This window comes from Macaca mulatta, chromosome 6 (assembly GCF_049350105.2).
Source record: "Macaca mulatta isolate MMU2019108-1 chromosome 6, T2T-MMU8v2.0, whole genome shotgun sequence".
NCBI classification, from domain to species: domain Eukaryota; kingdom Metazoa; phylum Chordata; class Mammalia; order Primates; family Cercopithecidae; genus Macaca; species Macaca mulatta.
The window spans coordinates 63,089,717-63,106,194 of record NC_133411.1 but is presented as its reverse complement, the minus strand read 5'-3'; the positions used below and the strand labels follow the sequence as shown (position 1 = coordinate 63,106,194).

General features: G+C 39.5%; 2 protein-coding genes across 3 annotated transcripts in view; one reads left to right on the top strand and one right to left on the bottom strand.

Annotated features, from left to right (window-relative positions):
• MTREX (Mtr4 exosome RNA helicase) overlaps window positions 1-7,534 on the bottom strand; it is a 126,520-nt gene extending 118,986 nt beyond the window's left edge. Inside the window, exon 1 of the mRNA XM_015140078.3 lies at window positions 7,377-7,534. Within this exon, the coding sequence (XP_014995564.2) occupies window positions 7,377-7,510 (134 nt within the window). The 5' untranslated portion in view covers window positions 7,511-7,534. The remainder of the gene's footprint in view (window positions 1-7,376) is intronic.
• A 294-nt stretch (window positions 7,535-7,828) lies between these two features.
• The window catches only part of DHX29 (DExH-box helicase 29), a 54,504-nt gene continuing 45,854 nt past the window's right edge, over window positions 7,829-16,478 (top strand). For both annotated transcript variants that reach the window (XR_003730318.2, XM_001099143.5), the window contains exons 1-2: window positions 7,829-8,131; window positions 16,249-16,322. Coding sequence is in view for 1 of the 2 variants with exons in the window: in XM_001099143.5 (XP_001099143.3) it covers window positions 7,951-8,131; window positions 16,249-16,322 (255 nt within the window). In the remaining variant the exon portion in view is untranslated. The remainder of the gene's footprint in view (window positions 8,132-16,248; window positions 16,323-16,478) is intronic.

Sequence of the window (16,478 nt, the reverse complement as noted above, 5' to 3'; positions counted from 1 at the left end):
ATGGATCAGATGCGCATGTAAAAAACAAAACCATACAAGGATTTGAAGAAAACATGACAAAAAATCCAAGAGCAACAAGAATGACAAATGTGACTATATTAAAATTTTTCTGAATGACAAAACACTGGGGAAAATATTGCAATTTACGTTAGAGGAATAATATCCCTACTCTATAAAGAAGTCCTAAAAATTAAGAAGGACCAACTATTCACTTTTTTCAAGATAAAAAAAAGGTATGAACAATTCTCAAATAAAATCAAATAGCCTCTGAACTTATGATGCTTTGCTTCATTCATACAAAAAGAAATATAAATTAACACGAATTGAAATACATTTAATCATCTATCTCATTGACAAAAATCCAAGTTCAATACACTGTGTGAAAAAGGCCATAAAATACTCTCCCACATTACTGTTTGTATCAACTTTTTATTGCTGCTGTAACAAATTACCATACACCCAGTGGCTTAAAATGGGCCCTCAACCCCTAGGCAGTCCATAGCCTGTTAGGAAAGCAGGCTGCATAGCAGGAGGTGAGCAGCGGGTGAGTGAACATTACTGCCTGAGCTCTGCCTCCAGTCAGATCATCAGCAGCATTAGATTCTCATGGGAGCACAAACCCTACTGTGAACTGTACATGTGAAGAATCTAGGTTGTGCACTCTTTATTAGAATCTAATGCCTGATGATCTGAGGTGGAAGACTTTCATCCCGAAACCATCCCCCTACCCCTGGTCTGTGGAAAAATTATCTTCCATGAAACCAGCCCCTGGTGCTGAAAAGGTTGGGGACGGTTGGCTTACAATAGGACAAATTTACTGTTTTATAGTTCAGTAAGAAAGAAGTGCAATATAGGTTTTATAAGACCAAAATTAGGGTACTGTGTTGGCAGGGCTGTGTTCTTACCTGAAGGCTCTGGGAGAAAATCCATTTCCTTGCCACTTCCACTTCCAGAGATCACCCACATTTTCTGGCTTATGACCCCGTTCCTCCATCTTTAAAGTCAGCCAGAGCCCCTCTATTGTTGCTGTCTTTCTGGTTCTCTCCCTTCAGCTTCCTTCTTTCACTTTAAGAATCTTTGTTATCACTTTGGTCCCACCTGGATAATCCAGAATTCTCTCTCCACCTCAAGGTCAACTGATTAGCAGCATGAACTCCATCTGCAACTTTCTCCTTTGCCAAGTAACCTAACAATTTCAAATGTTCTAGGGATTGGGACATGAACATCACTGGGGGACTGTCATTGCCACCACACTGTTGAAAACACAAAATGGTATATCTCCTGTGGAGAGGAATTTGGCTGCACCTAGCAAAAATGCCTACTTAGTTACTCTCTTTGACCTAGTAATTCCACTTCTAAGAATCTATTCCAAAGATAAAACAGCAAACAACAACAACCTGAAACAGACTTGTACAAAACAGACATTGTTGCATCATTTGTAACAGCAAAAGACTGAAAATAATACCATGTCCATTCAGAGAACATTGATTGAAGGATTGCAACTATGCAGCTGTTTAAAAAAAAAAAAAAAAGCTCTCTACATATTGATATAGGATGATCTCTTGGTCAAAATATCAAGTAAAAAAAGATGAACAGTTTTTAATGCTACCTTTTGCACAAGTAGTGAGAAATGAAGAAAACTGATAGACAAACATGTACATGCAATTCAGTATTTTCAAAAACAAATGAGACAAAGCAAAAACTAAAGGGGAGGGAGGAAATGGAAGAAGGGGCAAGGATGGAAGCTGCAAGAATGTACTGTTTTAAACTTTGATTTCGGAACTATAAAATCTTTTACATAGTTTCTTAAAAAATAAATTTTTAGCAATTCTTAAAAACTGTAAATACACTGAAACAAATGAACACAATAAATATCAAATTAGTGGCATAAACATTTAGAGAAAAGAACTACTACAGAGTATTTTCACTGTTACCATGATATATTCTGAGGGCAAAAAGAACCACAACTGCATTCAATATCTTATTAATAGTAAAATTATTTTTAAACTATTATAAGTATATATAAGAAAATGTTTATGTAATTGTCAGCAGGAATGAGGATTTTCTTTTCTTTTTTTTTTTAAACATGTCTCTTTCTGTTACCCAGAAAAGAGTGCAGTGTCAAGATCACAGCTCCCTGCAGCCCCAACCTCCCAGGGCTAAAGCGATCCTCCCACCTCAGCCTCCTGACTAGGAGGGACTACAGATGCACGCCACAAGACCCAGCTAAATTTTTTTTTTTTTTGTAGAGACAGGGTTTTACCATGTTGCCCAAGCTGTTTCTGAACTCCCAGGCTCAGGCGATTCACCGGCCTCAGCCTCAGAAAGTGCTGGGATTACAGGCATGAGCCATGTGCCTGGCCTAGGAATGAGGATTTTTAACAGAAACCAGAAATGATACATTTATAAAATTCCAAAAAGTTAAATAAAAACCCTGTGATATTAATTGTATTGGAAATGTCAGTATGAATTCTATTTTTTTATAACAAAGATTCCCTAGTTCTTTGTGCTGTAAAACCCTAAAAGAAATGAAATCCAGTAGCATTGTGTACCCTAAGCACAAAATAACACTTCTCATTACAAGAAACTAGAGACTCCTTAGAGATATGGCTGATTCCAAGTTTGGCACTGAAAGTGTAGTGTAAGTCCAGAAAATCCAGAAAGCACATAAGCTATCAAAGACTGATGATGTATTGTCAAATAGACACAAGAGCCAACCTTAAGAGTGCTCACTGATCAAAACATTGGAAATCCAAGTTTCAAAAAACGTAACGGAAACAACTCAAATGTCCAGTAACAGAGGTATAAACAAATATGGTATATGTGTAAAACAGAATAATATTCAGCAATAAAAACAAACTATTGATATACACCACATGACTGAATCTCAGAAGCACTATGTTGAGTAAAAGAAGCCATGTTTGGAATACATAATGTATTTAAATAAAATTCTAGAAAATATAAGTTCTAGATAGGTGGCGATAGGGATGTATTAAAAAGGGGCACAAAAAAACTCCTGAGGGTGATGGAAATGTTTATCCTGATTGTGGTGGTTTACTGCACTTCAACTATACCCCAATAAGATTAAAAAAAAAAAAAGAAGAAGAAGAAATAAGTGCAAAGGAGTAAATATATAAAAATCCACTCATTCACCAAGAAACTAAACATAATCATACACCCATGTTGGTCACCACTGAAACTTCCTTAGGGCACAACTTATTTCCTTAAAAATTGTGAAACGATCAAGCATTTATCCTGCCTTTTATGAACTGTATTTCAAGGTAAACAAACAGCTGATGAGACAATGCCTTTTTAAATAGGTGAATTCCAGGCAATAAATGCAGAGAGAAATGATAAAAACAGAAAATCGCCACTGTGCAAGTACTAGTGAAGTAATGAACCTAGGCAATTATCACTAGGTGCTAAAGCCATCATGTGAAAGGTGGATGAGGGATCAGGTGATACTATTTTCACCAACTTGTCAATCTTAGAACAGTAGACTATTCAGACATTATGATGTAATGAAATAGGAAATAAATTGAACCTGAATCTACTCAAGCCACTAGATCAGAGCAGTCTAGTATATATACATACATATACAAGCTACAAGCTGCATATGTAATTTAAAATTTTCTAATACCCACATCTAAAAAGGTAAAAAGAAACTATTGAAATAAATTTTAATATCTTTCATTGAACCCAATATATGCAAAATATTGTCATTTCAATTACAACTAAATTAAAATTAAGGAGCTATTTTACAATTTTCATAACAACTTTTCCAATTCTGGTGTGCATTTTACACTCCCTGGACACTCAATTCTGACAAGTCATATTTGAAGTGCTCAACAGCTATGTGAGGATAGTGGCTATTATGTCACAAAATGCAGCTCTAGGGATGAGGACAGTTTACAGAAAATACTTGAGGATACAGGAGCAAGTTAAATGACAGTTTAAGAAAACAAATCCAGGATGTGGGAAACTCCACAGGATAGATGACCTGGTTTCTCCCCTCACTCATCCCTCCAAAATAGAAATCAATAGCAGAAGGAAAAAAGAAGCAGGCTGTTGTAGCATAAAATACTTAAGGGCTATAACAATAAAAACAGTGTAGGGTTTTGTCTGAATCCTGATTCAAATATCAGTAATCAAAAAAACACCCAGGAGACAACTGGGGACATCTCACTGCAGATTCAGTATTCAATGATATTAAGGAATTATTGTTAGTTTTGTTGGATGACATAAATACTGAAATATTTAGGGAGAAAAAAACAACTTGCATTTGATTAAAAAAAAGATGTAGGAATAGACTGACCATGACTTGATATTGGTGAAGCTGAGTTATGGGTACATGAAGCTCTTCATACTATTTTATATACAATATACATAGTTTTATAATTCTCATAAAGTTATTTTTAAAAGTACTCACTGGCTGTGCACAGTGGCTCACACTTGTAATCCCAACACTTTGAGAGGCCAAGGTGGGAGCACTGCTTGAGGCCAGGAGTTTGAAACCAGCCTGGGCAACACAGTGAGACACCCGTCTCTACAAAACATTTTAAAAATTAGCAGGACATGGTGGTGTGCACCTGTACTCCTGGCTATTCAAGAGGCTGAGCCGGGAGGAATGCTTGAGGCCAAGAGTTCTAGATTACCGTAAGCTGCTAAGCACCAGTGCACTCCAGCCTGGATGAGAAAATGAGACCCCCATCTCTAAAAGATAAAGAAATATTTTTTTAAAAAAGCATCCACTTGGTCTAGAATACTAAACAAAGGGCAAGTTCCTCTGAAGTTCCATGATTTGCCCTCCTATGTTACACAGATCACATGAGAATCACACTATGCATGTTAGTATGGTCACTGCAATCAAGCAAATAGGATTTTTTCTTTTCCTTTTTTGAGATGGAGTCTCGCTCTGTTGCCCAGGTTGGAGCGCAGTGGCACAATCTTGGCTCACTGCAACCTTCACTTCCCAGGTTCAAGCGATTCTCCTGCCTCAGCCTCCTGAGTAGCTGGGATTACAGGCGCCTGCCACCAGGCCTGGCTAAATTTTGTATTTTTAGTAGAGGCAGGGTTTCGCCATTTTGGCCAAGCTGGTCTCGAACTCCTGACCTCAGGTGATCTGCCCACCTCGGCCTCCCAAAGTGGGTAGAGGCATGAGCCACCGTGCCCGGCCAGGATTTTTTTTCTCACAAATACCTAGAAGACCTTGCTACAAGTGTTAGTAGTAAACAAAACCCTTTAAGCTACCAATGCTCTTCTGTTGTTTTCTTATTTCCCTTCTCTAATATTCATTTCCTAATGCAATTAAATGTAAATTAGATTTTTATTTCCTCTTTTCATTTTGGAAGGTTGTTAAACTGCTTACCCCAACTACGATGCAAATCAAACTCATTTTACCCTAGCAAATTTGAGGTAAAGTATATACTAACATGGTAAATTACATATGTATTGTCTTCATAACATCATAGTTGCCCATTCAAACACTCTAGCAACTATTACTTCCTGTCTCGAAAAAAATAAAAATAATTGGTCTTCCTTTCTTATTTTCTCTGAAAAGCCTCCCCAAACTCTCCCAATCCAACTTAATGCGAGTAGACTATTTTTCCACTTTGTTCCACTCACTTATGTGACATTTCACACTCCTGATAGAATTTTCTGTTATGCCTCTAATCTCTCATTTAGGCTATGTACCCTCTCCAGACGTTCTGTGTTGTGTCACTTACTTTCCCACAGGGATCTCCGCCTCAAGGAGACCAATTCAAATGATATTCAAATATATACCTCCAGTCCTGGTCACTCTCCAAAACTCTATTAAAACTACCCAGTGGACATTTTCCTATGGATATACTAGCATCCCTTCACACTGTCTTAAGCTAAATTAATTTTATCGCTATATCAAAACTTCTGAACGTCCCCCTTTTTTTCACCCTGCAATGCAAATTAAACATCTTTTGACTTCCTTTCCCTTGTTCTCCTTAATTAACGAAGGTCTGTCCATCTTTTCCTTAACATGTTCGTACCTTTTCATTCCTCCGACACTGCCCGAGCTGAGGTTCTTTTCTTTATAACCAGATAACTAACATAATTTCCTAATTTACTTTCTTATTATGAGGGTCCATTTTCTTTCTCTATACTATTATAGTACTCTGCCAACCACTGCCAAATTAATTTTCCTAAACTATCATTCTACTTATCCAATCACCTTGTTCAACAGGGTTTTAAAAATGAAATCAAGACTCCTCTGCTTGATATTCAAGGCCCCTCATGATCTCAAACCAATGTATATTTCCAGTCTTAACTCTTGTAGTCCCTAAGTTTAACAGTTCCTCTTGCCCAATTTGTGCTCCTAACAACAAAGAAACAAACTTGGCACCATTAACAATACAACTTCCTCAACTCAGAATATCCTCTTGTATGTAAGCCTTCCTGAAAGTCACAAATAGGTATCTCCCTTTCTTGTACTTTTATAACACTTAATTGTATATACCATTCATTTTAAGTTCATCACCTCACCTACACTGTAACTCTTTTATGTGTACCTATTCTCTTTCCCTCCACCGAAAATTCCTTGAGAGCAAAATCATGTCTAATTTAATTTCAAGCATCTATTGGGTATCTGGCCCCACTATGCCAAGAGTATATTTTGTTGATTGATAATCACCTTACTTTGTTTAAGTAATAGCTTTTCCTTGTTCTACTATAAACAGATCTGTACACTTTCTGGTGGCTGTATGCACCAGTCTAAACATATGGGTAGGGTCCAGTAATTTTTAAATTTTTTCTCGATAAACTCACGGTAGCTAACATTCATTAGTGATAGCTAGCTGACCATGGTTAGGCACTTTACATGTATATCTCATTGAATCCTCACATCATCACCAGTGGTAGGCACTATTATCTCCATTTTACGGAAGAGAAAACTAGTACATTTTGGAGATTAAATGTCTCTCCCGTCTCATGTTATCATCTGCCTTTTCCCCTCCAAATCAATTCATATCATTTTTTTCTTAACTTTTTCACCCTTTACTCAATCATTCGTTTTGTTTATTAACGACTATGTGCCAGGTGTTGTGCTGGTGCTGTGGCTACAGAACCCAGAAGACAACCGCGAAGACGGGGATAGAAACAGTAACATCGACGTAAGGGAAGTGAAGCAGAAGCTCACGCTGCCTGCAGACACCACAAAACGCCAACACCCCGCTTCCTCGAAACAACATTCTTCCACCCTCTCCAACTTTTTTCTGGAACCCCTTAACTTCCCAACGCCCCTGAACGTACACTTCACTTTCTCGTGCTCCTTCCTAAGAGAGTAGTGTTTTCTTCCCCAGTACCGAGAAACAAAATAAAAGCAACAACTAGAACTTCTTCCTTACCCTGCCTTGTCTGCAGACCCTGGAGGCCCCTTCCATTTCCCCTTGTCCTTTTCCTTGTCTTTTTTGGTTCCCGCCTCATTGGTCGAGTCGCTCTCGAACACGCTAAACAGCTCATCTCCGAATGCGTCCGCCATCTTTCGGAGCTTTGAGAGCGAATCTCCCTCCTACCCACGATGCCCCGCGACCGAAGACGGTGACGTCCCGTGAAGGTTCAACAGTGGCCCGCAGGAGACAAAAGTAGTCGAGTCGCACGACCAACAAAAATGTTCTCGTGACGCCTTTTTTTCTCCCCCCCTGCTTTCCTTTCCTTTCCGACGAGAAGTGGATAAGCTGCTCAGTGGCTAAAGAGCGAGAGTGGCTCGCGGAGCCTGGCGTGTGGCAGGCAGCTGGCGACTCGAGGAGGCGGAGCCTGCTGAATTCGACCAATTGCGAGGCAGCGGTCGCCCCGGCCCGAGAAGCCCGGATCGAAGCTCAGGGTGGCGGCCCCGGGAGCCGGGGAATGTGAAGAGCTTTCGGCTGTGTAGTAGTAGCGCCCGGGCCTGGGCCGCGAAGGATCTTCTGCCGCAGCTGCAACATGGGCGGAAAAAACAAGAAACACAAGGCTCCAGCGGCCGCGGTGGTCCGAGCCGCCGTGTCTGCTTCCAGAGCCAAATCTGCAGAGGCTGGAATTGCCGGGGAGGCCCAAAGCAAAAAGCCGGTGTCGAGGCCGGCCCCCGCTGCCGCTGCCAGCGCCAGGGAGCCCCGTATCAAGCAAGGTACGAGGGGTCCCCCAGCCCCTGGCTGTCTGCCCTGAGACCCTGCTGGTTGTCCTGAGGAAAGGACCTTAGAACCCGGGAGGAGCTTCGGGCCCAACATTTCTATCTCCCAACACTCGGGCTGCTAGCTCCCCATGGGGTGGCCTTGTCTTAGATTAAAAGTCGAAGCTCTTTGGGCCTCCAAAATTCTGACAGTAACCCTGTTGCAACCTGTCATCTCCCTTTTAATTCACACTTTTTCCCCTTCTAAAAACAAAATAATTGCATTAGCTTCTGTTTCAGCAGGGATCCATCCTGAGTACCATCTCAGCTAGCTACACTAATGCAAAGACGAGTACTGAGTGGAGTTCCTGACCTCCTGGTGCCAGCCAGCCCCATTTTCTGTCTGTCCTTCATATCATTTTCAGCAGCAATCTAGTCTCTCTATGCGTTCTGGAAAAATCAGTACTTAATAAAAATTACAGGACATACACACTGGTTACACATTGGTTACGTGTAACCTATTGTAAAATTGTCCGCGCTTGTTTCTGCCGCCATGTATTTTTGCTTACTGAACAAATTGATTTGACAACTCAACTTGTAGATGGCCGATTCCTGCTGCAGATGAGCAGGCCACTATTACGGTTGAGCTCAAAAGTTGAACAATTACATGCTGTTGTGTTCTTCTGGGGTTGTTTGCTTGTACTTATTGGAATATTCAAGAAATATTTGCTGAGCATTTATGTGTATATACGCAAATATTTAGTATGTATCTGATAAGATATGAGGAATGTGATGAGCAAAATAGAGACATCACCTCATGGAGCTTGCCAGTCTAATGTCAGAGATAGGCATTAACTGACAGATAACGCACACAGACATATTTATAGCCTTATAATAGATAAGTGCCACAAAGAAAAGCCTGGGAAGACAGTTTAACAGGGTAATCTAATTTTTCTGGGGATGAGCAGGTGTCATGGATAGTGTCTGGAAATGTAACTGTTAAGCTGAGATCAGGAGGATGAAAAGGAGTTAACTCTGTGAAGCATGGCGAAATTAGTATTCCAGGCGGGGATAGTGAACATCATGTGTAAAAATTTTGAGTCAGGAAAGAGCTTAGGGCTCTTGAGGAATTCATAGAACATAAAGCATTGCCAAAGGAGGAAAAGAGATGAGACTGAAAAAGTAGGCAGGTACCAGACCTTTACCTAGAACTGGTGGAAACAGTTATTTGCCTTGCAATTTATTGTAGTGTTTTAGCTACAGAGTTAGTATGCTTGTAATTACAAATACATAGAATTTCTCCCTGACAACTGTGGCAGTTTTACTGTATGGATCAGCCTCTTTTTTACTTTTCCTTTGTCTTTTACTGACATTCCTGTGAATTATTTGAACTGATAGTCATTTGTTGTATTCTTTGGCTTCCCTTTCCTCCAGCCCCAAAATGTGACCCTTTCTCAAGGTGTCAATCCTTGACAGTATAGTTCACTCCTAAAGTCCTTCTAGGAGTGTTCATCTATTTCCATTACTTCTATCTTTTCCTTTATAGATGGCCTGTCTTTCAAGCTCAAGTCGGCAATTTATACATTTTCCTAGATCCTCTGACCCTATTTTTTGCAAGCATCTCAAATTTAACAGGGCTAGTACTAAACTACTCTTCTTTCCCCAAACTAACTTTTCCTTCGACTTCCTTGTTTCTGTTTTTCCATATTTCGCTTTGCATTTGTGTAGTTCACACCCTAGTCTAGGTACCTGTGAATTCCTGGAGTACCAACAAAGTCTTTTAATAGGTCTCCATAGCTGTGCTCATTTTGCTTCCTCCAGTTGGTCTTGCATATCAACATCAGACTGGTCTTTCAGAAATGCTGCTTTGGTCGTGTAACACTTCTTGTTTTCTTCCATGGCATCCTCACTGACTTTGCAATGAAGTCCAAATCATTTAGCTAGCTTCTAAAACCCTCTTTCTAGCCTTTTAATATTTCCTCTATTCAACCATAGCAAATCTGGTGTGTTTTCATTTCTCCAAATGGAGCTCTTGGCTTTCTTCTTCATATTTATTCTTGCCATGTTTTTCTTCATAGTGTGCAATCTGTCCCTAACATCGTCTACCAAAACCTTAAAATATCCATTTCAGAAATGACAACTCCCTTTTGAATTCTTCCTGCTATTCACAACTGACGTATCATAGTTGTTTAAATCATTCTTTTTGATAGTTAGGTCTTGCCTTATGATATGTAAAGAATTGTACATTTTATATATCCTACAAAATTACAGGAGGTAGGAACTGTTTTATGGATATGTGTTAACATTTCCCCAGTATCTACTCCAGTGCTGTGCATATCGTCATGAAGAAAATTTCTTGGATAACTGGTAAGGAAAGTTCAAAGGAATTATTAAGACCAAGAAATCAAGAGAAAAAAACTAGAGGTTATCTACTAAATTTGCACATAACTTTTGGGTTTATTTTGGGGTGCTTTTAATATATAGTATAACATATAATAAATCTGTTTTGGAGAAAAAAAGTGGAAAAATGCTCAACTCTGTGTAGTTCCTAATGTAGATGTAATGGTTCTACTCTACTTCCATCCCTCCTTATCTTTCCAGTTTGAAGGATTGTACACAGCACAGCTGGTCAAAATTGTCCTCTATCGTAGAGGTACATAATTACCAAATGGCTTGCACAATTTGGGGTATTCTTACCACTCTTTTTTTTTTTCATTTCATTTGTTCATCAAAGAATTTTTGAAGAGGCCAAATAGGGAGGAGGGTAGGGAGAGGTTCAGTATTAAATAGGATGGTCACGGAAGGAAGGCATCATGTAAGAAGGTGACATTTGAGGAAAGGAGGCAGGTAAAGTAGTTACACAGATGACTGGGTAAAGAGCCTTCTGGGGAGAGGGAACAGAAGGGCCTTGAGATGCAAGCCTGGAGTGTTACAGGAATGGCAAGACCTTTCCCCATCTTTCTTTTACTGTCCTCCCCTTTGCCTTTTCTTTTCTTTCTTCTTTCCATTCCTGTGCTTTCGCTTTAGAAGTGCCACTTCATTAGCCTAATTATAATTAAGCTGCTTTATCATGTTATAACTGAGACCAAAATAAGAGGTTCAGTAATTTTTCTCTTCCAACCAAGAGGCTTGTGTTTCTGAAAATTCTTGAACCTAGTTGAGGCTTAAAATTTTAAGAGGGGAATAAGAATGAGGAATGGATGTCACAAATTTATAAAAGCCATTATAATTTTCTTTTTTAGGGTCACCAAAATAGGAAAAGTGCTATGAGGAACAGAAAATGGTGACTTGGTAAAGATTAAATGGAGAACAGAGGGTCTATTTTGGTTTGGAATAGGAATAGCTTCCCTTAGAAAACATTTAAACTGAGATGATCTGCAGAGTATTTGTGGCAGAGGGAGAAACAAGCCTAAAGACCCTAAGGTGGAAACAAGTTTGACATGTTGTAAGAAGATAGTGCTGTGTGGCTGGAGTGAAGGAAAAAAGAGTTAAAATGTGGCTGGAAGTCTGGGAAGGAGCCAGAGCAAGTGCAATGGGAAGTGGGGGCCGGTGTTGGTATTAAGTAAAGGAGAAACTTTAGCTGGTTTACATTTCAAAATGATTAGTCAGGCAGCCCTGGTGGTATGTACTTCCTCATAGGCCTTAATTGCTCAGACTACATCAGTTCACCCTCATCTATTCTCTTGGCACTCTGCACTTCCCCTTTATTACTCATTTGAGTAATTAGTTGCTTACTAATTATATTACTGTTCCAGATTATAAGCCCCATGAGGACAGGGACTGGATCTGTTTACCACCAGAGTCCCTGTTTTGGTCCCTTGCTTGATTAACCATTCTGCAGATGTACACACTGTTGATCAGAAGGGAATCAGAGTGCTAACAACTCAAAGTGAATGTCTTAGTCATAGTGGGTCATTAGCATTGTTTTTTCCTTTAAAATACAGTATAAAAAGAATATGTAGCAAAAGAAAAGAATATTGGGCAATAAGAAACTGATTCTAGTTGATTTTTTTTTTTTAATTAGCTGAGTCATTTTGAGGAAATCAGTTTGTCTATGCTTCAACTTTAATGTAATAAATATTTTTGAGAGCCAGCTATATATGTTGCATCGTCCCATGACCTTTCATTTATAAATTTGGAATTCATAATACTTTGCCTTGGAGATACTGCATACTAACATCCTTACTTCCAGTCAGATTTCCAGTAACTTCCACCATCTTTAACACAAGATCAAAAATTGTAAAAGTCTCCAGGCAATAAGGAAAGTAGCTGTCATAAATCTTATGCACTTTACTTGGCAAAAGTGAATGTGGCCCAGTGAATGTTCCTTGATTTCTCTGATCATTTTTCAGAAATTCAGCTCTTTTATTTACCCTCTGGAAGTTTGCAGTATAAGCCCATTTCAAGGAAGTGATACAGTTGAAACTCTTAGGTGAATTGTTTGGAGGAGACAAATGAGAATTTACTTTAATCTTTTCAACTGGGTAAATTAAAAACCAACCAGTTTGTTTTTTTGTTTTTGTTTTTGAGATAGGGTCACTCTGTCGTCCAGTGGGTCACTACAACCTCTGCCTCCCAGGCTCAAGCAATCCTCCCATCTCAGCCTCCCAAGTAGCTGGGATTACAGGCACAAGCCACCACACCTAGCTAATTTTTTTGTATTTTTTGTGGAGATGGGGTTTCACCATGTTGCCCAGGCTGGCATTTTTAAAGGAATTTACAGTCTTACTCTTGTCAGTAACACATCAACTTTTGAACTGTTTCTCCGTGTAATCTTCGTAACGGACTGCTCATCTATCTGTAACTTTTTAAAAGGGTTATAACTGGGGTCTCTTGATGCATTTGGGGACCTCTAAAACTGCATGGTAAATTTGTTCACAAGCTTACTATAATTGATAAGATCCCCTAGGAATAGTTAAAGACTACTAAATATATACTCTCCTTTATGACCGTTGGCATGAATTTATGAGAGAGATTGCTAGAATTAAGGTAAAGTTTGAGACTAGAAGATAAGGAAACTAACAATACTATACCAGAGTTGTTATTATCTTTTTACATATGCCAGGTAGCTTTGGGTACCTCCGACATAACTATAGCACAGCACTAATTCAGAGAACCACAAATGTTTCTCTCAGACTGCCCACATGTACAAGTTAATTTCAAGTAGTTATTCTCAAAAACTTTTATTCTTTTAAAATATCTAATTATATTAGCTACCATCTTAAAACGAAGAACTTAATGTAACCCAGCAGAGAGTAAAGTCTTTGACTTTAAAATCATAAGAACATTTAATGTTTAAATGTCTCAAAGTAGAAAAAATACTTTATTTTAAAGTGTATAAAAACCATGCAAGTAGATTTATGATTCTGGAATCATTATCTTTTTATTTATTTATTTATTTTTTGAAATGGAGTTTCATTCTTGTTGCCCAGGCTGGAGTGCAATGGCGCAATCTCGGCTCACTGCCACCTCCACCTTCTAAGTTCAAGTGATTCTCCTGCCTCAGCCTCCCGAGTAGCTGGGATTAGAGGCATGCGCCACCACGCCGGGCTGATTTTGTATTTTTAGTAGAGATGGGGTTTCTCCATGTTGGTCAGGCTGGTCTCGAACTCCCGATCTCAGGTGATCCACCCACCTTGGCCTCCCAAAGTGTTGGGATTACAGGCGTGAGCCACCACACCTGGCCTGGGATCATCCTTATACAGCAGTGGTTCTCCAAGTGTGCTCAGTAGGTCCTAAGGAACCTGAGACTTGTTTGCCAAGGGCTCCATGAAGTGAAAACTATTTTCATAATAATTCTGAGATGTTATTTGCCATTTTTCATGCTCATTTTCTCATGATGATGCAGTGAGGTTGTCCAGTGGCTACATGTTGTGTAATGTTACAGCAGATTGAATGCAGAAGCCAGATGTTATGAACTGAATGTCTCTGTCCTCCAGAAATTCGTGTGTTTTTCAACATACCCACAGTGTGGCTATAATTGGAGATAAGGACTGTAAGGAAGTACTAAGGTTAAATGAGATCATAGGGATGGGGCCCTGATCCAACAGGATTAGTGTCCTTATGAGATACCTAAAAGAGCTCAGTTTCTCTGAGTAAGCACAGAGGAAAAAAGCCATCTGAACATATAGCAAGATGGTGGCCACCTACATGCCAAGAGAAGAGGCCTCGGAATGAAACCTACCTTGCTGATACCTTAATCTTGGACTTCCCAACCTCCAAAACTATGAGAAATAAATTTCTGATGGTAAAGCCATCCAGCAGTCTGTAGTATTTTGTTGTGGCACTCTGAGCAGACTAAGATACCAGGTATTAAAGAGATTTGCAAAAATGGAAATTTTTTTTTGTCTTGAAAAATATAGTCATTTCATCAAAGCATCATTTATATTTACGTAACGGGTTTATTTTTATTAATATTATTGTTTTGTTGAGGTTCTTTTGTTTGTTTTTTTGAGACAGAGTCTCCCTCTGTCGCCCAGGCTGGAGTGCAGTGGTGCAGTCTCGGCTCACTGCAACCTCCGCTTCCTGGGTTAAAGCAGTTTTCCTGCCTCAGCTTCCCAAGTAGCTGGGATTACAGGCATGCATCACCAGGCCCAGCTAATTTTTGTATTTTTAGTAGAGATGGGGTTTTGCCATGTTGGCCAGGCTGGTCTCAAACTCCTGACCCCATGTGATCTGCCTGCCTCAGCCTCCCGAAGTGCTGGGATTACAGGCATGAGCCACCACACCTGGCCTATTATTATTATTATTAGAGACAGGGTCTCACTCTGTCGCCCAGGCTGGAGTGCAGTGTTGCAGTCACAGCTTACTGCAGCCACTACTGTAGCCTTGAACTCCTGAGTTCAAGCAGTTTTCCTGCCTCAGCCTCTGGGACTTCAGACATGCTACCACGGCTGGATAACTTTTGTAGAGGCGAAGTCTCACTATGTTGCCCAGACTGGTCTCAAACTCCTGGGCTCAAGGGATACTCCCACCTCAGCCTCCCAAAGTGCTGGGATTACAGGCAAGAGCCACTGCACCTGGCCAGATTTATTATTTTCAGTGAATGAATGAATATTTTAAAATTTCCCTTTTAATTTATAATATGCTAAGTATCAACAGACATAACCCACATAAACAAAAACTATTTGGATCCTCAGTAATTTTTAAGAGAGTAAGGGGTCATGAGACCAAAAGTTTGAAAATAATGTGTATTGCTTCCTGGTTACTCATTGTTAGAGGATTGAGACTAGACAGCATTTCTGTTCACTGGAACAGACTTGGCAACTGTAGTGGGTTGAGTGAGTAGTGTCCCCCCAAATATTCATGTCCACCTGGAACCTCAGAATGTGACCTTGTTTGGAAATAAGCTCTACATATCTATGGAGCTTGAGATGAAATTATACTAGATTTAGGATGATCCCTAAATCCAATGATGAGTGTCAAGAGAAAGGAGAGGGAAATTTGGACCCAGAGACAGGGAAGAAGGCGGTGTGAAGGAGGAGGCAGAGACTGGTGTTATGCTGCCACCAGAAGCTGGAAGAGGGAAGGAAGGATTCTTACCTAGAGCCTTCAGAGAGAGTATGGTCCTGCTCACACCATGATTTTGGACTTCTGGCTTCCAGAATTGTGAGAGAATAAATTTCTGTTGTATTTAGCCATCAAGTTTGTGGTAATTTGTTATGGCAGCCCTAGGAAACTATAGCAACCCTGGACTTCAAGGAGATAAGATGATAGAAACTCCCACCTCCCTTTTCACTTAGCATACCACCTTCAAGAAAGAGTGCTTTTTCTTTAAAATTGTCCATCTACTCTGCCAACCATCATATCTTCTGAGAAGTTTTGCCTCAGCTAAGTGCTAGGAGAAAAGCATCAGACTAAAAGATCGGAGGATAAAGATAGATTTAACCTAAAAGATATGTAGGCATTTGCATTTTATGAGAAACTGATTAACATGGAGGAATGCTAATTGGCAAAATGTTTAAAATTTAGAGAGGATATTGCTACCTACTAGATTGAGTTATTTGGTGAAGTATTGGGGGGGGAAAAGCTGAAATCAAATATTTAATATTTAGCATTCTTTAGAGGAAAATTAAAATAATGTAATAGATATTAATCATTAAATTGCCTTGTCTATTTGTTTGTGTTATTTACAGGTCCAAAAATTTATAGTTTTAATTCTGCAAATGATTCTAGTGGTCCTGCAAATCTGGATAAATCTGTTTTGAAAGTAAGTAACCAAGGTTTTGAGTCATTTCCGGAAATGTTCCCCCCTTTTTTCCCCAAAAAAAGATGTATCCTTAAATGTAAGAAAATGATGGAGTGTTTTAAATTTTTGTAAATAGTACTCTAAGAGCTAATCTCTACTAAAAAGAAGTAAATCATA